Source organism: Micromys minutus, assembly GCF_963924665.1.
Source record: "Micromys minutus genome assembly, chromosome: 4".
In the NCBI taxonomy this organism is placed as follows: domain Eukaryota; kingdom Metazoa; phylum Chordata; class Mammalia; order Rodentia; family Muridae; genus Micromys; species Micromys minutus.
Window position 1 is genome coordinate 6,843,184 of NC_137973.1, and position 25,230 is coordinate 6,868,413.

General features: G+C 39.0%; 1 protein-coding gene across 1 annotated transcript in view; it reads right to left on the reverse strand.

The window, feature by feature from the left end:
• IFT80 (intraflagellar transport 80) overlaps positions 1-25,230 on the reverse strand; it is a 78,698-nt gene that overhangs the window by 10,024 nt on the left and 43,444 nt on the right. The window contains exons 10-16 of the mRNA XM_080915873.1: positions 22,622-22,785; positions 19,014-19,078; positions 10,550-10,685; positions 10,015-10,162; positions 6,539-6,710; positions 5,342-5,431; positions 5,060-5,232 (exon numbers count right to left, since the gene is read on the reverse strand). Of these exons, the coding sequence (XP_080771999.1) occupies positions 5,060-5,232; positions 5,342-5,431; positions 6,539-6,710; positions 10,015-10,162; positions 10,550-10,685; positions 19,014-19,078; positions 22,622-22,785 (948 nt within the window). The remainder of the gene's footprint in view (positions 1-5,059; positions 5,233-5,341; positions 5,432-6,538; positions 6,711-10,014; positions 10,163-10,549; positions 10,686-19,013; positions 19,079-22,621; positions 22,786-25,230) is intronic.

The window sequence follows — 25,230 nt, forward strand, 5'->3', positions numbered from 1 at the left end:
CTAAAAGAATTAAGTCCTGACAAACATATATTCATATAGCTTTATGCCAAAATACCTTTAAAAATCTGTAGATGTCTCCCTCTTTTTAAAAATAAAGTTGAAAGAGAATAAATGAATAAATAAATAATGGTTTATCTCATTATCAGCCCTGCGATCTCACTCTGTCCACTGACCTCTTTTCCCTGGTGGTTTACACCGCCTGCTTACTGCCTTCATCCCGGGGTGTTTCTTTACCCCAAGTCTCAACACAAACACAACTCTACAGCCTGATAGCTTTTCATACAGGTTTATATATTCAATTCTCAACCCACAAACCCTCTACACAACAAGATCACATCAAATACACAGATACAAACTTACCTTCTATATGAGATATTAGACCTATAAAATCCTTAAATGTTCATAGTTATTTAACACCAATTAAACCCACCTGGATCTAGTTCATTCTTCTGGATCTCCATCTTGGAGTTTCCTCTCCTTCCTCCTCTTTGGTCTTCTCTTCCCTGACTCTCTCTCTCCACCTCCCTTACCCAGTCACTGGCTCTCCTTTACTTTACTAATTAAAATGGGAAGGTTGCAATGAAGTCACCTCATGAGTACGTGCCTAGGCAGCCCTTCTTGGGGAAGTGGAATTAACATTAAAATATGAACAGCTTCAGAACAATCTAGAGTTTCCTAATTTATATACTATTCTACCATATCTAAGTATACAAATACATACATACGTGTATATGTGTGTCTGTATACATATCCTCTATATAGGATATATACAATACATATCCTACCTACTTAGACCTTTCATATTAGCCATGCCAATTAAGAGTTTTACAATTAAAATCACTGCCACAGACCTTTTGGGGGTTGTTCATCCCACCGTTCACAGTGCCTACAGTCTGTTGGTGGTACACAACAAATACATAACACATGACTAATAACACTACTTTGTAAAGACTTATTAACTGTCACAAAGTTTGCTAAGATGTTTTCAGATATACTTAGTTCAATTTTGATAATAAATCCTGAGGCTGTTTCACCATCTTAAATATATGGGAGCTAACACGCACAGAGCCTCAGCAATCTGTCCATAGCTAGGAAGTGTGGACTATGAAGTGAATCAAGCCTGACTCTGAAGCTCCCACGCCTGATCACCCAACTCTTCTTGCAACACATTTAGCCAAAGAGGTTAATTTTTTTTGAAGATCTCTCTGAAATATCTATATATACCTATGGTAGTAGACTCAATAAATATGTTGAATAAATGAATATGCAACAGGAATAAGTATTCTACATGGATTCAAAAATATCTGTAGAATGTGGAGATGGTGACAACATTCTCTTCAAAGTTTCTTGGCAGGTACAATTACTTCCTTTCCACGGTTTGACTTGTACAATAAGCAATGAGGAACTTTAGGTTCCATTTAAATGAGGCGGAGGTAAAGATCACGTGGTGAGAGTTCCACTGATTATAGTGTCCAGAATGAGTAGGAAAGGGACATGTTCGAGTAAGGAGATTAGTGGTGACATCACACTGGAGAACTCTGATCAGTTTAGACAAGGGGCTACTATGAAGTGTTAGAAACACTGGGTGAGGTTGGGGACGGGGAGCAGTTAAGATAGACAGAGGCTAAGGAAAATGCCAACAGTAACCTCCAGCTTTCCAGCTTCCTACAAGTGAAGAGATAATAAGGTATTACCCCAGGATAATATATGCTTACATATTCTTGCCTAGAGGTCTGAGGCCTGATATCAGAACCTCTGAAAGGAAACAGAGGAAATCCAAATGCAAACACATATGCTACACAATGGCGCTGTTAAGTAGACAGAGGTGTAACTGCAGGCAGGACACAGCACTCAATGAGATGTTTGCTTACATCTCTACAGCGTGTAGGAGGTAATCGGGATCCTGGAGCAATGTCCTGGACCTTTATTTAACTTGTAAGGTAGCTTTAGAGACCTCCCATCACTAACAAACTGGGAATAGTTAGATGAAGTCAAGAAGCAGAGGAAAGGCAAAGACAGAGAGAACTGGAAGAACACCCAAGATTCACTCTTTTCCCCCCTCTTCTTTTTCATCTCTCCAATATTTAACCATCTTCAAGCAAGGCTGGCGCTGAGACTTGGTGTGAGGGGTATGTGAGCAGTGAGGAATCTATAGGGAAACTTGAAATCAACAGCAAGGAATTAGTATGGACATGTGGCATAAGCTTCGCACCTAAGATTTTTATAAGATAGAAAAGTAACAAAGAAGATAAAAACAAAACAAAACCACAGCAACCCAATCACACGAAGATGTTCAGAAACACATAGGCAAAGAGAATAAACATTTAAAAGCTGTGTTGTCAGAGGAGAAGACAGTTTCAAGTAGGTCAAGGCTGGTTCAGAGGATGCTATGGAACATCACAGACACATCTTTCTACCGTCTTGCTAGGGCACGTACTCACCAACTCTAGGTTGGCTCTAGCATCAGAACACTGCAAAATGACAAAGTATTGCAGGGACACATCAACAGACACAGACATCACAGATCTACACAGAGGTATATAAAATGTTTCTGTCCTTCCGGGAGTACATTGTCTAAAATGGGAAGATGACATAAATATCTACAAGGACAATAATTAAAGAAGTTCAGCATCCAACAGAATAAAGCAACAGCACAGTTATCTGGACTACAGGACCTAATTTATCACCTAATTGCTTGGTGATATTCAGTTTCTCTGCTACATTAAAAGATCCAGGCTCAAATTCTAGGTCTCTTTCTATTTACCATTATCCGTGATATAAAATGCAATTCCCACCTAGAATGTAAGTTTACAAGATAAAGACCACTACAAATTTTGTTACATTAATATGTTCAGTATTACATGAACTGCAGTAACTGCCATTAATCAATGTACATATTTTCTCAAAAACAACACTTGAAGCTGGATGTGTTTAACACTCAGAAGGCTGAGGTAGGAAGGCTGTTGTGAGTTCATGGCAAACACAGACTATATAGTCAGAGCACCTCAACTGTCCCCTACCAAAAAAATACAATATTGTAATTACTAGCTTTCCACATTTTTATATAATTTTAGTGGTAATGTCCTATTATTTAATATAGTTTATTAATATTACTCTTATCCCATCTCTTTCCGATCCTTACAATATTTATTCATTCTTGTAGAACCAAACTCTTTCCTGGTTTTCTATATACCACACAACAGTAAAAAAAAAAACTCATGTAAATAAAGCACAAAGACAGAGCAGCTGAACTTACAGATAGTTGTATCATGAGAGTATAAACAGATTGTGATAAATTAATCACAAGATTAACAAAATACATTTTACTGCTTCTATTCAAGGCAAAGGCGAAGAAGGGACAGCTACAGAAATTGAAGTCTGAGAGAGTTATGGATTCTAATAGTTGAAATATATGTAGATATTTGAGCTATAATGGTGGCCTACCTGCAAGATACGTTAAGGACAATGGTGGCAAAAGCTTTGGGCGTGGCCAACCCATAGCTGATTTGACCTTAAGGCCCACTCCACAAGATAGAACCCATACCTGACACTGCTTAGGTGACCAAGAACCAGAGACTAAATAGCCCAGAGACCGAGGGTAAAACCAAATAATATTGGTCTATAAAAAGAAAAAAAAAATAGTGATAAAATGACCTCAAATGACATTCTGTGTGCCGTGTACGGCCGTCATCAGGGGGGCTTCCTCCTCACCAGTGGGGTGCAAATACAGACACAGCCAGACATTATGTAGAGAGTGAGACCTTGGACACTCAGCTCTAAATGGGGTGTCTCACTAAATCCTTTCACAGAGCTCATGGCACCCCAAGAGGGGAAAAAGAGTTTAAGAGACGGGGGTATGGAGGAGCCAAGACCACAAGGCCCACTAAACAAACGGATGAAAGCCGTGTGAAGTCACAGAACTGAAGCAGCACACACGGGTCCTCTGCACACACAGCACGGCTCCAGTCAGTGACTCTATGGGGTTCCCGAGTGTGAGAATGACGGGGTCTCTGTTTCTTGTGTCTTCTCTTGAGCTCTGTTTGTTTGTTTTGTCCAATTCTGAAGTGTAATAGTAAAATACAGCAAAATAAAATATAGTAAGATAAAACAAAAATTAATACTTTAGCATTAGGAAAGAACAGGTTTCTAAGAAATAGTAGTAAAAGGTAACAAAGTAAAATAGTGAGATAAAACCATACCTATCTCTCAGAAGCCTGCTCTTTTCTAATGAAAGACAGGAAGGAGTGGGTCCAGAGAGGAGGCACAGAGGGACTGGGGGGAGTTAGGGTTAGAAAACCATAACCAGGTTTTACTATTTGAGAAAATAATCTATTTTCAATAAAAGAAAAGGATGTCATTTTCAAGTCCAGAGAAAAGCTAAGTCCATAAAAGACATTTTGGACATATACATAATTTCTGAGACATAGAGTGACATAGGTGGCACTTAGTGTGTCACAGAGAAGCCCATGAAGCTCAGTGGACTGAAGGATGCTTCTGAGCACCTTACTGTACGGCTCATTCCTCCTCAGTACTCTCTCCAGCCCTGGCTCTTCCTCTCACTGGCTGACAGACGGGATCTGCCCACCTCTCCAGTCCAAGCTCCTACTCCTGCCCCCGCTGCTGCACTGGCTACTCCTACACATCTCCTCCTAGTCTTGTGAGTTCAAGCCCATTCCTGACTATCACTACCTAGCTCATAACAGGCCTTTCAAAGTCAACGTGGCTAACACAGGACAATCTTCCATCCCAAATATATTAGTACCACTTCTGTAGCACCAAAATTATAAACTTGGGAGGCATCTTAAGACTCTTTTCTTTTTCAGACCCCAACTTCTTATCAATTTCCAGTTTAGAAAAATCATACATTTCCACAAATAACAGTGTCAAGCTTGAAGACACTACGACTCACCAGACAGGACACGCACAGATCTAAAAAGAACAGATTTGTTTGTAGCATTAGAAAATATTAAATATACTAGAAAATATAATTGTCTAAGTTGCACACAAAAGAATACATGAAGGTTAAAGGGTCCTGGGACTGTGGAAGGGTTCTTATTACCTTTCCCAGTTATAGAGATTAATGTTGATCTGTATTGCTTGATAAACGAGGCCAGCCTGGAGAAGTACTGTTTCAGCCTCCTGGATGTTCCCACTAAACATTAGTATGTGGGCCATTTTTGACTCTCTAGATGGAAGATCTTTTATAGCATTGATGTACCGAACTTTATCAATCTAGAAAGAGGTAGCAAAATATGTCTGTCACAAGTCAGCAATGACTAAAATATAATAAACCATGCTAAGGAAAAGAACTATTGTGCGTCCCATAATCTGATTTACTCACTTCCCCAACTGCTGCATAGGCTACTTCTGCAGTAACCATGTCTCGATTCGCAACTGCCATGGCTGCTAGGCAAGCCCACATGCTTTGTTCCTAAGAGAAATATGAAAAACATTATCTTAAGTAGGTAGCCGAACTATCTATAAACCAGCAGTTCTCAACCTATAGGCCATGACCCCCTTGAGGGTTGCATTTCAGATATCTTGCACATCAGATATTTACATTATGATTCATAATGTATTGTTTTAAGCAGTGGTTTACATTCTAATGATAATCTGGCTCAGTAATTAATTTACAAATAAAAATTATGAAATATGGCACCAAAAGAAACTGATATAAAATAAGTTACATAGAAGCTAAGTATGGTAGCACACTTATAAATCTCAGCACTCACTAGGTAGAGGCAGGCAGATCTCTGTGAGTTCAAAGCCATTCTGGTGTACACAGCAAGTTCAAGGACAGCAAGGGATACATAGTAAGAACCTTACACACATACACACACACACACACACACACACACACACACACACACACACACACACCAAAACTAAAACCAAAACAAAACAATGAAACAAAAAAATTAAGTCTCCACTTAAAAACATTACCATCAGACAGAATACTTCTTTTGAATAAAATTTTCTAAAAAATTATAGTTCTAGTTATTAAGGGTTTCTTTTCTTTACAACTCAGGATGAGTTACCAATTATTTTTTTAAGAAGTGGCAAGGAATATAACTTACAAGGAATAAGAGGTGGCAAGGTTCTCACACAATGCCACCAATAAGCCACTGTAAAGAAAAACATCTCCACGCCAGTCCACAAATATGCATTCCACGGATGCTACCCAACAACTAATAAAAGGGGCTGTGCTCAAGCAGTTAGGAAATGCCAACCCAAAACAAAGATTCTTAATCTTAGCTATGCAAGAGAAAACCTGAGGACGCTGAGATGTGTAACTCAGCCTCCACTCAGATGGAGCAGGTCTGTGAGGGTACAACTGACTTCTAGAAAAGACCCACCAGACGACTCCACGTGCCAGTGTAGGAAAGTGCTTCTTCAAAGGACATCTGTGTCCCAGCAGCTGTGCAAGTGTGCAGCAGAAGGCACGGTCCTGCTCACTCTCGCCTTAACCCTGACGTGTTAACATTACTCATCTCTCAAGCGGGAGACTAGCACAGTTTGTGCACAGTATGTAACATACCTTAACAAAGCGGCAAAGCCTGACTGCATCTTCCCATTTTGAGCTGCTCACATATTCATGGAGAATAGCGGGGTACGGTGATATGCTGACGTGTACCAGGGAGCCATCAGCTCTTCTTATAGTTACCTGATTGCCAACAAAACTCACTATATGTGGGTTTTTACTGTATTCACTGTTGAAAACAAACAAGGAAAACTTAAAGCTACATTCTACAGATTTTTTATATGTATTAAATTTGGGAAATGACTCTAACATATATAATTTCAAAACTGGCACCCACCATTTAACTCTAAACAAAATGTATATTCAAATAAACATTTCAAAATAACGTGTAAATAAATATGCACTTGAAACAAAGTATATCAATAATGTAAAGTGGCTAAAGTTACTCCATATTTGATTGCTCCCCTCCGGGCATCCACAGTGAGCTTTTGTTACCGTTTGAACCCTGTGGTAGCAGCTTGTTCCCCAAAAGGGTCTGTAAGAGCTGAGCTCAGAGGCAGGACGCAGGCCAGGGGGCTGTCCTAGGAGCCCGTTCCCTCCACTCGTCCCCCCAGCCTAGAGTGAGCAGTAAGCTACAGTGAGCTCCACCACTTTCTGCTGCCACACGCCCTCTCCTGCCACTGACTTAGAAGCAATGGGGGCATCATCCAGTTCATCATGGACTAGAAGCTCCAAAACCTTCACCAAAGTATCCCTTTTCTTTTTATAAAGCTGTATGTCTCAGCTACTGTTATAATAACAGGAAGCTGACTAACATCTTCCTTGAACCTTACGCTGTGAAAACAAGTAACTTAGCTATAGTTTTTGAAAATAAGAGCAAGTGGATTAAAAACAATTCCAAAGTTACTTCTTGTAGCACAAACAGACGAAGGTTAGATAAGAAGGCTGACACCTTTTCCGTAATCGCTAATACGGCTTTTCCTTGTCTTGCTGACCAGGTCTCACTCCGTACTCCTGCCAGGTCTGGAGCTCACCGTGCACACCAGGGTAGCCTAGAACTCATGGAGATCCTCCTGCCTCTGCCTCCTGAGTACTGGGATCAAACTCGTGTGCCACCACATCTGGCTGATTTATAAATACTTTAAAAGGTAACCCCTTATTTTGGTGTTTCCCTAGCTTTGTTAGAGTTGTGAACTTAAACTCTAAGAATACACTATGGAACGTGCTGCTCAGACCTCAGGAGTCTAACTCACTGCTGTGTGAAGAAAAAGAAACGTTTCTTAAGAATTTAGAAATAACCCAGTTCTTCATGGAATTGGAAAGATCAATGTGCAATTTCATATGGAATAACAAAAGACCTAGAATAGCGAAATCCATCCTCAACAACAAAAAAACATCTGCGGGAATCACTATCCCTGACCTCAAGCTATATTACAAGGCAATTGTGCTGAAAACTGCATGGTACTGGTACAGAAATAGGCATGTGGATCAATGGAATAGAATAGAAGATCCAGAAATGAGCCCTCATGTATATGGTCACCTGATTTTTGACAAAGGAGCAGTAAACATTCAATGGAAAAAGGACAGCCTATTCAACAAATGGTGCTGGTCCAACTGGCACTCAGCATGCAAAAGAATGAAAATAGACCCTTTCTTATCTCCTTGTACAAAGCTCAAGTGTAAGTGGATCAAAGATCTTCACATTGAACCAGATACACTGGAACTATTAGATGAGAAAGTAGGGAAAACCTTAGAACACATAGGCACAGGAGAAAATTTCCTGAACAAAACACCAATGGCTCAAGCTCTAAGGTCAAAGATTAACAAATGGGACTTAATGAGATTGCAAAGTTTCTGTAAGGCTAAGGACATCGTCAAGAAAACAAAATGGCAACCAACAGAATGGGAAAAGATCTTTACCAACACCACATCAGATAGAGGCCTAATATCCAAGGTGTACAAGGAACTCAAAAAGCTAGACACCAGAGAATCAAATAACCCTATTAAAAAATGGCGTACAGAGCTAAACAAAACGTTTTCAGTTGAGGAACACCGAATGGCCGAGAAACATCTGAGGAAGTGCTCCACATCCTTAGCCATCAGGGAAATGCAAATCAAAACAACCCTGAGATTCCACCTCACACCAGTCAGATTGACCAAGATCCAAAACTCAGATGACAGCAGATGCTGGCGAGGCTGCGGAGAAAGAGGAACACTTCTCCACTGTTGGTGGGGTTGCAAGCTAATACAACCACTCTGGAAATCAGTCTGGCGATACCTCAGAAAATTGGATATAGTACTACCTGAAGACCCAGCTATTCCATTTCTGGGCATATACCCCAGAGACACTTTAATACACAACAAAGATATATGCACCACAATGTTCATAGCAGCTCTATTTATAATAGCCAGAAGCTGGAAGGAACCCAGATGTCCTTCAGAAGATGAATGGATACAAAAATTGTGGTACATATACACAATGGAATACTACTCAGCCACCAGAAACAATGACTTAACCAAATTCTTAAGAAAATGGCTGCATCTAGAGAATATCATCCTGAGTGAGATAACCCAGTCACAAAAGAACAGACATAATATGCAGTCACTGATAGTGGGATGCTAACCCCAGAGGCTTGCACTCCCCCAGAAACAACTCACAGACTGTATGAAGTCCAAGAAATAAAGAAAACAAAACAAAACAAAAAATATATTTACAAAATAAGAAAACTTTAACTATTTCCATGTTACATTTTGTTTTACATGTACTTTAGGTCATTGTAACTATTAAGTTTTCAAGGCATACAACCAAACCTTGAAAAAATCAACTACTGACTAAAAAATATATTCATATAGTTTTATATAAAAATTATGTTAAAATCTGAAAAAAAGTACTGACAAAAATGTATAATTTTAAGCAAAAAAATGTTTAAAATCTGTACATTTATCTTTGTTTGGTAAAATAAAGTTGTTTAAAAAAAAAAAAAGAAACTGCCCCTCTATGACTTTAAAGAAATCTTTTTTAGTTTCCCACCACTAAAATTAGCTGTGTGACTTTGATCTAGATGCAAAAAAAAAAAAAAAAAAAAGAATTTAGAAATAAGTTTCCCGACATGTTTAGGTGTTGTTTTTGTTTGTTTGTAAAGCTTTTCAGCAATTGTGGTATAATCTACCTTTAACATCACTCGAAATCCCACTGAGGAGACATGTCATTGGGATTTTTCGTCAATGAGAATGTGTATCCTGGGTAGCTGTCACAAAGTATATCTTGCTGCAAAACCTTAAGACTGCTGGGTTAAAAAAATCACTAAGTCAAAGTGGAAAACCTCCCCTGAGTCATTATAACACAAACCTTGGAAATTATACTCATTTATAGAACATGAGTAGATAGTTCATGATTTGTTTTCCATTTGAGTCCATTACTTAAAATTTAACCACTTTAGCTGAGCAATTTATTTAGTTGCGTCTGACTAAACTTTTTACAAGATGGCAATTAGAACTTTGTTTACAATATGGGATCCTGAGCAACACATTACCTTGCATCTCTTTCGTACAATGTTTTAGGCAGAATGTCTCTGTCCACATAAACGGCATTGGGGTAGTACCAGACTGTGAAGCGCGTATCTTGAAGTCCACAGAGGATATTGCATGTATCACACCATGCCAAAGTATGGACCATGGTTCCTTAATTTAAAAAGAACAGTCATGGTCCATTAGTGTCAACAGATATTAAAATCTATCTTTAAAATCATCTGACAAAGATCCTAATTAATATAATGGCTCTATCTCTACTTTCTGTTTGTATAACAAGTGAACAGACTTAAAAAGCTATGAAAAATGAAAATACTTGGATCTTCTATCCAGAACCATTCTGGTTTAAACAACAGGTGTTTTGGTACTGATTTAGCCACAGAATTTAAATTTGCTATTGAAATCAAGTGACAAAGTAGTGAAGAAATGTGAGACTAAAACTCATTCATTCACTCAAATATTAAAGCTGCTTAGGACACAGTAGATCATCTAAGAAAATGGATAATAATTAAAACTTTAAGCGCATGGAAATTACTTTACCAAGTTTAATTATCTGTTCTTCTTTCCCAAATCGTTTCACTGAGGTGATGTAGAGATCTCTGTTTTTATCAATGAACGCAATTTTTCTGTCATTGGTAAGTCCTTTTTGATCCAGAGCAATTTCTGAAATTTCATTCTAAAATTTCAAAAAGCATGCAAGTATTAAATCCATTTTAGGGCTTGGCATAGGGTCACTTTAATTCAATATGAGCACATTTCAGTCCTTAAGGATCAATTAAACCAACTGTGGGGCACACACAATACTCCTGGCACTCAGGAAGCAGAGGGAGGTCTACGAATGTGAGGCCAGCCTGGGCTACAGTGCAAAATCCTGTATTGAGCAGGAAGAAACAAAACCACAGAACAACAAAAATTAATTAAATGTCAATTACCCACTTGTAATCACAAAATGTCCCTATTAACTTATTTTATTGATGTTTAAGCCCATGGGACACAGATTCAGAAAAAAGTGAGAGATAACTCCAAGAATGAAAGAGGTTCCCAGACAGAATTACCCCTTTTTAGTAATTTTAAATTGGTAATAACTGAGAGTTGAAGAGCAACACCAAAGTGTTACTTTGCTGGCAACCCAATGTTCCTTAAATCATCGAGGACATCAGCACAGATCCTGTAGTGAGAACATCTGTGTCCTGTCCTTAACTGACAGAATCAGAGAAGGGCTTAGGGTCACAAGAGAGGTGTGACCTATAGTAATGAAAAGTTTTCTTATTAATTTTTCCTGAGTAGACTGCCTAACACCTATATTTTAAAGATTTACTAAGTAAACTTCAGAAACACATGGGAATATCTCATGTTTCTAGAACATTAAAATTTACAATTTTCTTCATGTTGTTTTCTATGAAGCAGAAAATGTGCTGAAGGCATCATACTTCCCAAATAAGACCCGTGGGCATTCAGTGATCTTCTTCTTCTTCTTCTTCTTCTTTTTTTTTTTGCAGCAGGGAGAGAGAGAGAGAGAGAGAAAGAGAGAGAGAGAGAGAGAGAGAGAGAGAGAGAGAGAGAGAGAGAGAGAAAGTGTGTGTGTGTGTGTGTGTGTGTCAGAATAAGCAAATACCAAACAAGTCCAGACTTATCGCTTAGACTTCTAGCTCCAAGATCCCTGTTTTTCTACAATAATAAAACATTTCTGGAATACTGAATTAATCTATTACAGTAGCTAGTAAGATTAAGTTTTGTAAAAATCAAAAACTTAGTATGGTTCATTTATGTTTGATCCATGAGTGTTTGCTGCCTACTCTGTCTGAAGACTTTGCTAGAACTCTGAACTCAACAAACATCATGATTAAATTGTGTCTAGGATTATGTGCATAATTCTGGTGATGGTTTGTATTGGCTTGGCCCAGGGAGCAGCACTATTAGAAGGTGTGGCTTTGTTGGGAGTATGTGTGTCACTGTGTATGTGGGCTTTTAGACCCTTATCCTAGCTTCCTGGAAGCCAATATTCTCCCAGTGGCCTTCAGATGAAGATGTAGAGCTCTCAGCGCCTCCTGCACCTTGCCTGCCTGGATGCTGCCATGTTCCTGCCTTGATAATGGACTGAACCTCTGAACCTGTAAGCCAGCCTAACTAAATGTTGTTCTTATGAGAGTTGCCTTGGTCATGGTGTCTGTTCACAGCAATAAAACCCTAAGATAATACCTTTAAAAATTATATATATCATTATGCAAATTTGTGGACCAGTCTGTTTACTTTATATTTTTAAAAGAGAGCTACTGCTCTCGAATATAATTCATATTTTAAAGAAAAGATGATTCTAGTTTCATGAATACTACTAAAGCACTATGATTCTAGTGCTATAAAAACACAAATATTTCAAATAGATTATCTTTACAATTAAAGGTGTACTTGCTGGCCTGCAGTGACGGGTCAGTGGCTGAGAGTGCCGGCTGTGCAGTCATGGGGACCAGAGTTCAGATCGCAGCTCCTGCCTGACACGGCTGGCACATGCTGTAATCCCAGCACTGTGACCAGCTGGAAACAGAAGGGTCTCTGGGGCTTCTGACTTCTCCTTCTCAGAAAAACTCAATGCCCGGGTTCATAAAAAGATCCGGTCCCAAAGAAACAGGTAAGGAATTATAGAAGAGGAAACCTGGCCCCCTCTTTTGGTCTCTATTTACCAGTGTGTGCAAACACACACCCACATAGAAATAAGTAAATGTTTTATATTGTTAAGGAGTGTTTGTCATCACCACCAAAGCAGCTAGTGTTGGTGTAATGTTACAGAGAGTTACACAGATGATTCTGGTTTCTAGGAAAGTTACAATCAGACATGGACAGTAATGATGTGTGGACACAGAGGCCCCCCTCTGTCCAGCCCTCTCCCTCTCCTTCTGTTCAGTCCTCCTGAGTCACTCTTCGCAGTATAACATGAAGGCAGTGTTTGTTTGAAGTTTCTCCCTTGCCATGGCCTGATAATCATCTACTAACGCAGAGACTTAATTTAGGTGTGGTGGCATGTGCCTGCACTTGGGAGCTAGAGACAGGAGCACCCGGAGTTCAAGGTCATTCTCAGTTACGTAGTATGAGCAAACTAAACACTGCACTTCAGTACTACTGTGAACTCTGTTACTACAGAAGCTTCTGTTTTTATTTCTTCAAATTGATGACATGATTTTTTTAATTATTTTTTATTTTAGGAAACTTGTTTCTCCTCCATTCCACCTATTCCATCCCCTTTCACCCTGCTTCTATGAGGGTGTACACCCACCCACTCTCCCATCCCTGCCCTGACATTCCCCTCCACTGGTGCATCCAGCCTTGGCAGACCATTGATGCCCAACAAGACCATCCTCTGATACATGTTCAGCTGGAGCCATGGGTCTCTCCATGTGTACTCTGGTCTAGTACCAGGGAGCACAGGTTAGTTGATATTGTTGCTCTTATGGGGTTGCAAACTCTTCAACTCCTTCTATCCTTCCTACAACTCCTCCATTAAGAACCCCGTTCTCAGTTCTATGGTTGTCTGAAAGCATCCGCCACTGTATTTGTCATGCTCTGGCAGAGCCTCTCAGGAGACAGCTATATCAGGATCCTGTCAGCAAGCACATCTTGGCATCAGCAGTATTGTTTGGGTTTGGTGGATGAATATGGGCTGGAACCCCAGGTGGGGTAGTCTCTGAATGACCTTCCTTCAGTTTCTGCTTCAAGCTTTGTCTCCATATTTCCTCCTGAGAATATTTTTGTTCCCTCTTCTAAGAAGGACTGAAGCATCCACACTTTGGTGGTCCTTCTTCTTGAGCTTCATGTGGTCTGTGAATTGTATCTTGTGTATTCCAAGCTTGAGGGCAAATATCCTCTTTATCAGTGAGTTTAATACCATGGGTGATTTTTTGTTTGTTTGTTTTTGTGATTGGGTTACCTCACTCAGGATGATATTTTTTAGGTCCATCCATTTGCCTAAGAATTTCATGATGTTATTGTTTTTAATAGCTGATTAGTACTCCATTGTGTAAATCACCACATTTTCTATATTCATTCCTCTGTTGAGGGACATCTGCGTTCTTCCAGCTGCTAAATATTATAAATAAAGTTGCTATGAAAATAGTATAGCATGTGTCCTTGGCATATGTTGGAGCATGTTTTGGGTATATTACCAGGCTGGGTATAGGTGGGTCCTCAGGTAGTACTATGTGCAATTTTCTGAGGAACTGCCAGACTGATTTCCAGAGTGGTTGTACCAGCTTGCAATCCCACCAACAATAGAGGAGTGTTCCTCTTTCTCCACATTCTTGCCAATATCTGCTGTCACCTGAGTTTCTGATCTTAGCCATTCTGACTGGTGTGAGGTGGAAACTCAGGGTTGCTTTGATTTGCATTTGCCTGATGACTAGGCATGTCAAGCATTTCCTTATGTGCTTTTTAGCCATTCAATATTCCTCAGCTGAGAATTCTTTGTTTAGTTCTGTCCCCCATTTTTAAATAGGGTATTTGATTCTCTTTGGTCTAACTTCTTTGTATATACTGGATATTAGCCCTCTATTGGATGTAGGATTGGCAAAGATCTTTTCCTATTCTATTAGTTGCCATTTTGTCCTGACAGTGTCCTTTCCTTTACAGAAGCTTTGCAAGTTTATTAAGTCCCATTTGTCACTTCTTGATCTTATAGCATAAGCCATTAGTGTTTTGTTCAGGAAATTTTCCCCTGTGCCTATGTGTTTTAAGCTCTTTCCCCACTTTCTCTTCTATAAGTTTTAGTGTACCTGGTTTTATGTGGAGGTCCTTAATCCACTTGGACTTGAGCTTTGTAAAAAGTGGTAAAAATGGATCAATTTGCATTCTTCTACGTGCTGACCACTAGTTGGACCAGCACCATTTGTTGAAAATACTGTCTTTTTTCCACTGGATGGTTTTAGCTCCTTTGCCAAAGATCAAGTGACCATAAATGTGTGGGTTCATTTCTGAATCTTTAATTCTGTTCTAATCCTTCTTGTCTCTGTACCAATACCATAGAGTTTTTAATCACTATTGTTTTGTAATAAAGCTTGAGGTCAGGGATGGTGATTCCCCCAGAAGTGTACTTTTGAGAACAGTATTCCATATCCTGGATTTTTGGTTACTCCAAATGCATCTGCAAATTGCTCTTTCTAAGTCTATGAGGAAGTTAGTTGGAATTTTAATGGGGATTGAATTGAATCTGTAGATTGGTTTTGGCAAGATGGCCATTTTTAATATATTAATTCTTCCATTCCATGAGTATGGGAGATCTTTCAATCATCTGAGATCTTCTTCAATTTCTTTCTCCACAGACATGAAGTTCTTATCATACAGATCTTTCACTTGCTTGGTTAGAGTCATACCACAGTATTTTACATTATTTGGGACTATTGTGAAGGGTGTCATTTCCCTAATTTCCTTCTCACCCTGTTTATTCTTTGAGTAGAAAAAGGCTACTCATTTGTTTGAGTTAATTTTATATCCAGCATCTTTGATGAAGTTCATTATCAGCCACAGAAGTTCTCTGATGGAACTTTGGGGGTCACTTAAGTATACTATCATGTCATCTGTAAATAGTGATATTTTGACTTCTTCCTTTCCGATTTGTATCCCTTTGATTTCCTTTTGCTGTCTAATTGCTCTGGCTAGGACTTCCAGTACTATGTTGAATAGGTAGGGGGAGAGTGGGCAGCCTTGTCTAGTCCCAATTTAGTGGAATTGCTTTTAGTTTCTCTCCATTTAGTTTGATGTTGGCTACTTGTTTGCTTGTATGTTGCTTTTATTAGGTTTAGGTATGGGACTTGGATTCCTGTTCTTTCCAAGACTTTTAACATGAAGGGGTGTTAAATTTTGTCAAATGCTTTCTTAGCATCTAGTGAGATGATCATGTGTTTTTTTTTTTTTTCCTTTTGAGTTTGTTTATATAGTGGATTACAATTATGGATTTCAGTATGTAGAAACATTCCTGCATCCCTGGGAGGAAGCCTACTTGATCATGGTGTATAATTGTTTTGATGTGTTCTTGGATTCAGTTTTTGAGAACTTTATTGAGTATTTTTACATTGAAATTCATAAGGAAAATTGATCTGAAGTTTTCTTTCTTTGTTGGGTCCTTGTGGCTTAGGTAATTGTAGCTTCATAGAAAAAATTGGACTGTGTTCCTTCTGTTTCTATTTTGTGGAATAGTTTGGAGAATATTGGTATTAGGTCTTCTATGAAGATCTGATAGAACTCTGCACTAAACCCATCTGGTCCTGGGCTTTTTTAGATGGAAGACTTTTAATGACTGCATCTATTTCTTTAGCAGTTACGGGACTGTTTAGATGGTTTATCTGATCCTGATTTAACTTTGGTACTTGGTATCTGTCTAGAAATTTGTACATTTCCTCCATATTTTCCAGGTTTGTTGAGTATAGGTTTTTGTAGTAGGATCTGATGGTTTCTTGAATTTCCTCAGTTTCTGTTGTTATGTCTTCCCTTTCATTTCTGATTTTGTTAATTTGAATACTGGCTCAGCACCCTCTGGTTAGTCTGGCTAAGGGTTTATCTATCTTGTTGATTTTCCCAAAGAACCAACTCCTGGTTTTGTTGGTTCTTTGTATAGTTCTTTTTGTTTCTGTTTGGTTAATTTCAGCTCTGAGTTTGATTATTTCCAGCTGTCTTCTCTTCTTGACTGTATCTGCTCCTTTTTGTTCTAGAGCCTTCAGGTGTGCTGTAAAGCTGCTAGTGTGTGCTCTCTCTGGTTTCTTTTTGGAGGCACTCAGAGGTATGAGGTTTCCTCTTATCACTGCTTTTATTGTGGTCCATAAATTTGGTTATGTTATGCCTTCATTTCATTAAATTCTAAAAAGTCTGTCATTTCTTTCTTTATTTCTTCCTTGACCAAGCTATCATTGAGAGGAACACTGTTCAGCTTCCGTGTGTATGGAGGCTTTCTGTTGTTTTTTTTGTTTGTTTGTTTGTTTTATTTTTGTTATTGAAGATAACAAAAGATAACCTTATTCCATGGTGATCTGATAGGATGCATGGGATTATTTCAATCTCCTTGTATCTATTGAGGCCTGTTTTGTGAGCAAGTATATGTTCAAAATTGGAGAAGGTACCATGAGGCGTTGAGAAGAAAGTGTATTCTTTTGCTTAAGGATAAAATGTTCTATAGATATCTGTTGAATCCATTTGGTTCATAACTTTTGTTAGTTTTAGTGTAACTCTGTTTAGTTTCTGTTTCCATGGTCTATCCATTGATGAGAGTGAGGTACTGAAGTCTCCCACTATTACTGTGTGAGGTTCAATGTGTTCTTTCAGCTTTAGTAAGATTTCTTTTATGAATGTATGTGCCCTTGCATTTGCAGCACAGATATTCAGAATTAAAATTTCATTTTGGTGAATTTTTCCTTTGACATTTATAAAATGTCCTTCCTTATCTTTTTTGATAACTTTTGGTTGAAAATTGATTTTATTCGATATTTGAAAGGCTACTCCAGCTTGTTTCTTGGGACTATTTGTTTGGAAAATTGTTTTCCAGCCTTTTACACTGAGGTAGTGTCTGTCTTTGTCCTTGAAGTGTTTTTTCTATATGCAGCAAAATGTTGAGTCTTCCTTATGTATCAAGTCTGTTAACCTATGTCTTTTTATTGGGGAATTGAGTTCATTGATTTTGAGAGATATTAGGGACCAATGATGGTTGTTTTCTGTTGTTTTTATTGTTATATGTGGAATTATGTGTGCATGGCTGTCTTCTTTTGGGTTAGTTGAAAGAAGATTGCTTCCTTGCTTTTTTGAGGATGTAGTTTCCCTCTTTGTGTTGGAGCTTTCTATTTATTATCTTTTGTAGGGCTGGATTTGTGTAAAGATACTATGTAAATTTGGTTTTGTCATGGAATATCTTGGTTTTTCCCTCTATGCTAATTGAGATTTTTGGTGGATATAGTAGCCTGGGGTGCCATTTGTGTTCTTTTAGAACTGGTATGACATCTGCCCAGGATCTTCTAGCTTTCATAGTCTCTGCTGAGAAGTCTGGTGTGATTCTGATTGGTCTGCCTTTAGAGGTTACTTGACCTTTCTCCCTTACTGCTTTTAATATTCTTTGTTTTGTGCATTTGATGTTTTGACTATTATGTGACAGAAAGAATTTCTTTTCTGGTCCAATCTATTCTGAGTTCTATAGGCTTCTTGTATGTTTATGACCATCTCTTTTGTTAGGTTAAGGAATGTTTTCTTCTATAATTTTGTTGAAGATATTTACTGGCCCTTTAATTTGTAAATCTTCACTCTCTTCTATACCTATTATGCTCAGGTTCGATCGTCTCATTGTGTCCTGGATTTCCTGCACGTTTTGGGTTAGGAGGGTTTTGTAGTTTACATTTTCTTTTACCATTGTGTCAATGTTTTCTATGGTATCTTCTGTCCCTGAGATTCTCCCTTCTGTCTCTTGTATTCTGTTGGTGATGCTTGTGTCTATGACTCCTGATTTCTTTCCTAGGTTTTCTATCTCCAGGGTGGTCTCCCTTTGTGATTTCATTATTGTTTCTATTTCCATCTTTAGAACCTGGTTGGTTTTGTTCAATTCCTTCACCTGTTTGGTTAATTTTTGTGTTTCCTCTTTAAGGATGTCTACGTGTTTACCTGTGTTGTACTGTATTTCTTTAAGGGAATCATTTGTGACTGTCTTAAAGTCTTCCAACATCATCATGAATTGCGATTTTAAAGTAGAATCTTGCATTTCTGGTGTGTTGGGATATCCAGGACTTGCTGTGGTGGGGAAACTGGGTTTTGATGATGTCAAATGGCCTTGGTTCCTGTTGTTTTATGGTTTTGGCCTTGTCTTTTGCCATATGCTTATCTGTGGTGTTAGCTGGTCTTGCTGAGTCTGACAGTGGCTTGACCCTCCTGTAAGCCTGTGTGTCAGCACTACTGGAGTACCAGCTCTCTCCCTTAAGGAATAACTTATTTTAAAAGGAAATTAACTAAATAGTGCCCATTTATACCAAACACAGCAAATGTTTATTACCTTATGGGAAAGAAGTTTCCCATCCCCTAATGGTTTTCCAGTTGATGCCTCAAAGAGGAAGATTACTAGAAAAAAACAAACAACAGTGGAGCATTAATGAGTTAGATTAGAGCCATTGTTGGTAAGTTTCAATGTAGTTATCATAATTCTTAGGAGATATTATCTAACTTTATGGACCATGGAATCTCTACCACCTCAGAAAACAAGCAGCATCAAATTTCTAATTAGTAAGGAGGCCACATTTTTTATGAAAATAGTAGAACTAAAACTTTTTCCTAACTGCCAGCAATGGTTAAGGAATGAAAATGGTAGAACTAAACTTTTTCCTAACTGCCAGTAATGGTTAAGGAAAAGGCCCATGGTCTCACCACTGGCAGATCCAAATGTAGATGTAAAGTTAAATTCTGCTTACCTCTAATTTAGTTCTATAAAACAATCATTTTCACAAAAGAAAATAGACATTAAAATCTATTTATATGATACCAGACAACATACAAGATGCTGTTTCTATTATACACTTCTGTGGTAAAATAAATAATTTATCCCAGATTCTTGGCTGGGAGCTCCAAATTCCCTTAAAGTATCTGGAGTATCAAGAGATGTTTTGGTCTGTGAGAACGACAGATTCACTGGTACTGTCTTTACTATAGAGATGTTTTGGTCTGTGAGAACGACAGATTCACTGGTACTGTCTTTACTATAGAGATGTTTTGGTCTGTGAGAACGACAGATTCACTGGTACTATCTTTACTATAGAGACGTTTTGGTCTGTGAGAACGACAGATTCATTGGTACTGTCTTCACTGTAGACCAAGGTTCACAATCAGATAAACCAAGCAGCAGGTAATGATAGGCAGAGCCCTTAGGCCCCTGACTTCTGTGGAAGGAAGGATCTAGAGACTGGGTTCGAGTGAGTGGCCAATGACTTAGCTAACCATGTCATGTGATAACCCCCAGCGCTCAGTTAGAAGAAGCAGCTGGCGTGGAAAGTGATGGCAGTCTATAAACAAAGAGCACCCTCAACTTTGTGGTGTGTAGGAATTCTGAATATTCAGAGTTTGAACAAACCTGTAGTATACCAGGTTTGGGAGGAGCTGGATTGTCAATAATTGAGATTCTCCATAAATCATTAATAGGTTATTACAAATTGATGGCCTTGAAAAATATTCAGCTCACACCTTCAGAGTATCAGCTGGTTTGCCTCAGAACAATGGGGAGGCCATAAACAACCTATATTTGTTATAGACACTTGCTTTGGGAGCTCACCTAGTTCTCAATCCAAGAATTTCCTTGAACTCTTGAAGGAAGGTTCCAGAACAGTGCCTTCCATATTTCTAGTGAACCTTTAACTTTTAAAATTAACTTAGGGGAAAAAAAAAGAGATCAGCTATTATAGTTTGGATCATAACTGTCTCCCCGAAGCGATGCATTAGAGTTTGGCTGCAGCCTACTATGCCAGAGAAGGGGTGCTGGAGTCTAAGGAAGGGAGTGAGGTATTACAGGTGTGCTCTGACTGCAGAGTGGGACCCTAATGCTCTTCTCTTTCTCAGCTTCCAGACACCATGAGGTGACTAGCTCTCCCTACCTGTGATCCTCCACAGTGTTCTGACTTGTCACACGTGACCATAGACTGAATCTTGATACTGTGAATACAAATAAACCTTCCTATCTTGCACTTGCTTCTCTCAGATAGAAAAAGCTGACTCGTGTGTAAATAAGAAGAAATTTATAAAAATATTTACCTTGTATCAGGTGACTATTTTAGAACTATTTCTTGAGTAGCTATGATTTCTTTTCCTAAATGCTAGCTAAGAGAACTAGCTCCCATGATGAAATCCGAAAGACACTTCAATATTAAATAATTTCCCTAGATGACCAGGAGTTGGTTTTCAGACAAGGCATTTTATAGGGCTGACAAATCTATAAAAGCAAATTAGTGTTTGACAATTCCAAACCACTGTGTCCCTTCTCATCTGTTAGGATGGCCACTTAAAGCCACAACAAACAAACAAGCATGTCAATTAATGTGGGGAAACAGGAATTATAACATTTACTCACTGATTGCTGTTAGTAGTCATGCAAAATTGTGTTGCTACCATAGAAAAGAGCACAGAGGAACCTGAAAAAGTTAAATTGACTCCACGTGATCTAGACGGCCATCCCACTCTCGGGAGGCACTGCTTCACTATCTCACCTTAGCAGTCCCATTGTCACTGCATCATTACTTCCAACAGCCAAAATGTGGACATAGTCAGTCTCATCAGTAGAACAAAAGCAGTGTGTGTGTGTGTGTGTGTGTGTGTGTGTGTGTGTGTGTGTGTGTGTGGTGTGAGGGGGGAAGGAGGGAGGGAGGGAGAGAGAGAGAAGGGGATGGGGGATGAGGGAGGAAGGAAGGAAAGCAGAAGGGGGGAAGGGAGAGATAGACACACACACACACTCACACTCACACTCACACTCACAGATATATCACTTAGCTTTAAGAATGAAAGACAGAAAAGAAAGCCCTGCATATCTGGTAGACAGGCTAGGTGAAATAAGGTAGCCACCAAAGGACAAATGTAGTAATTCTACCAATGTAAGGTGTCTAAAATCATGACTCTTACAGAAGCAGATAGCAGGATAGTGGTTGCCAGAGTAGGGGAGAGAAATGATGTAAAATGTCAGTAATGCATGAGCAAGGTCTAGAGGTCCTCAATACAACACAGCGCCTACAGGTAACCAGGTAACACGTGTGAGGAGAGGCTCCATGTTAAGTGTTCTCATGAATTGAGGTAGTATGTGGGCTGGGTATGGCTCCATGGTAGGCGTTTGTCTAGCATGAGGAGACTGGGTCTTGCCTACCGCTCTTGGTTCACGCTGACCCACAGTATAGCCTTCTGTGGTCCCTTTAGTCTGTCAATCATTCCCACCCCAGGGTCTTTCTGATAATTTGTTCTGTGACCGTTAGTGTGCCCACACTGCCGCTCCTCCAGCCTGGATTAGTAGCTTCAGAGCATGTGTCATTGGCCAACCGTCGATTACATATGTGTTCACTGACTTCATTTGACCACCACTGATAAGTTATTTAGTCTGGAATAGAAATGTCTTAATAAAATGGTTTGATGTACCATGGCATTACAAAACACTGGACATATTTCATATATATACATACTAATATGGCCTAGATTTTTACATGCAAAACTTAAATTATTCATACCTTCCTTTTACTTCATTAATGTAAAATATTAGTTGAAAAATATATAAACAAAATAAAGGGCACAATGAAGAACATTTACCATATTACTAAATGAATACAAGGGGTGTGTCAAAGAAACTTAATAGCTTAAAAATTGATGCATATTTTAGAATCATGACCTTGAAATAAAATTCTGTGGTGAATACATACAGAGTTATTTACCGCTTGTCTTGGATGTTGACACAACATATATCTGTTTTATCAATATGACAATTCAGCTATTTAGCTCATGTTTAAAAGAAATCAGGGAACCATAACTTTTCCACGTAATGTTAACATAGTTAAGAGATGAAGATATGAAAGCTCACGGAAATTCCATAGCATGATAACTGCCCGAGATTTTACATGAAACGCCACATAACGACAGACTTACTTTTCTCATCGGCTTTGTCTTTTACCGCTATTGTGTCGTTGCTCAGAGACACGGTCTGAGCATTCAGGATGGCCGTTCTCATGCCCGGAAACTTAGGGGAAGAGATGAAGCGCCCTTCGTAAGAGTGCAGGTATATACCTCCGCCGTCCACCAGAAGAAAATGTCTAAAAAACCAAAGTTCTTTAAAAAAATAGAAAACAACTACATTTCATTTCTGTATTAAATAAGTCTTTACCTTTGTGGGGGAAATCTAAATCCTACAATCATAAGTATATAGGTAAAGACTGAAATATTTAAAAACTTGAAAATGTTTGTTTGTTCTTCCTTTTAAATAGAAGTAGGGAAGGAAAATGACGAGGTCAAACTTTCAAGTTCATGTCCCAAGATTTAGATGTCACTTACATTGTGCCCTAACTCATGTTAAACTCATGTTAAAGATAACAGTCAGCTGCTGGTTAAAGTCGAAACCAAACATGAGTCAAAAATTAGCGTCAATGCCAACATTTGCTAAAGTGAGATGCTTCTGGTTGTAAACTTAGGGCTGACAATCAGTGCGCATCCACATCTAAGCACTCAACGTCTGCAATGGGCACTTCGGGGCACATGTGCATATGCTACAGCTAGATTCACGGCTCTGTGACCCTTGTAGTTAACACATTCATAAACACTTTATGACCAATATATTTTTCTTTGAAAATTCATGCATATTATAAACAATAAAGAGGAAATAAAACAAAGACCTCTCTGTTTTAAAAAATCAATTCAAAATAGATCTCTACCTAACACAGATACTGACAGTGAACAAGGGATGAGTGTAGCAAAAAATTCAACGGATTTTCTCATCCTTGGGGGTTGAACCTGGTTCTAGATGTGAATCAAATACTCTATCAGTGAGCCATTCACAGAGCTATTAGCTCACTTTGTGTGTGCAAGTGTGTGCACATGTGTACATGCATGCACACACTATACAGTTCACCATATATGTAGGTCACAAGGCAATCTCAGGTGCTAACCCTTGCCTTTTACCTTGTTTGAGAAAGAAATTCTTTGTTCTATAGAGACACATACACGGGGTCAGCTGACCTACACACTTTAGAGGTTCTGTCTCCAGCTCCCACTCAGCACAGGAAGAGTAGAATTACAGATGGCCACTACAGTACTCAGCTCACTTGGGGTCTGAACTCTGATCCTCACACCTGTGTGATAAGCATTTTGCCCAGGAAACAATCTCTCCAACCCCTAGCTCACTTTTGATGGACATTTTATTTCAAATTATCAATTGCTGCTGTTCTTTTGGAGGCACAGAGGAAGCGATGTGGGCCAGTCTTTCTCGGTAGCCCTGGCTGTCCTGAACTTTTTGTGTAGATCAAGCTGGCCTCAAACTCACAGAGATCTATATGCCTTTGTCTCAAAAGTGCTGAGATGCGTGTCTGGATCTTATCCACTGTTTTAAATAGTGTCTACAATGCACACTCATCTCTGCTTATTTAAAATATACTCTAAAGCATGACTGTAGGATCAAAGGGCACTCACCTTTACAATGAAATTGATAGAGGTATACTACAACTATATCTGCATTTCTAATGAATACAAAAAGTACACACTGTAATTAATTAAGGATAGGTATTTATTTGATTTAAATACTTGGTCCTTATGGATTATAGTGTATGGCCATACAGTATAAAAATAGTATTTTCCAATTTTGACAAAGTGACACATCTGTTTTGCTGGGCAGTCATAACACATGCCTTTAATTCCAGCACTCAGAAGGTAGAGGCAGGTGGATCTCTGTAAGTTCATGGTGAGTTTCAAGACAGCCAAGGGGTACACAGAAAAACCCTGTCTCTAAAAACCAAAACCCAAAAAAAAAAACAAACAAACAAAAAGTCTTCTTGTCATTACTGAAAGACTCTGCTTCTTTCTTCTACACTGTACAAAAATCAATCCATACACATGGATGGACAAATGGCTCAGCTGCACATGTGGCAGAGGATGACCTTGCTGGGCATCAATGGGAGGAGAAGCCCTTGGTCCTACCAAGGCTCTATGCTCCAGTGTAGGGGAATGTCAGGGTGGGTGAGTGGGGAAACACCGTCACAGAAGCAGGAGTAGGAGGGATGAGGTAGGGGGTTTCTGAAGGAGAAACCAGGAAAAGGAATAACATTTTTAATGTAAATTAAAAAAAAAATCAATCCAAAATAGGCCAAACTCCTCGGTGTGAGACCTATCACTTTGAAAGTATTACACAAACATAGGAAAATTACATTAAGATATAGTCATAGTCCAGAATTCTCTGAAAAGGACTCCAAGAACCCAGACAGTAATATCGAGGGTTGGCAAAGTGAGGGCTGGGAAGATAGCTGTTGGTTAAAGTGCCTGTCTCACAGCATGAGGACCTAAGTTCAGATGCTTGGCACACAAACTGCTGGGCACAGCTGTGCGATCCTGTAATCCTGGGGAGGTGAAGACAGGAGTGCCTGGAGGTCCCAGGTCAGGCAGCCTAGCCACGTCAGGAAGCTCCAGGATCAGTGAGACTATCACATGAATATGGCACAGGAAAGCCCAGGAGGCCTCAAACCTACACAAGCAACTACAGGTAACTAAGGAAC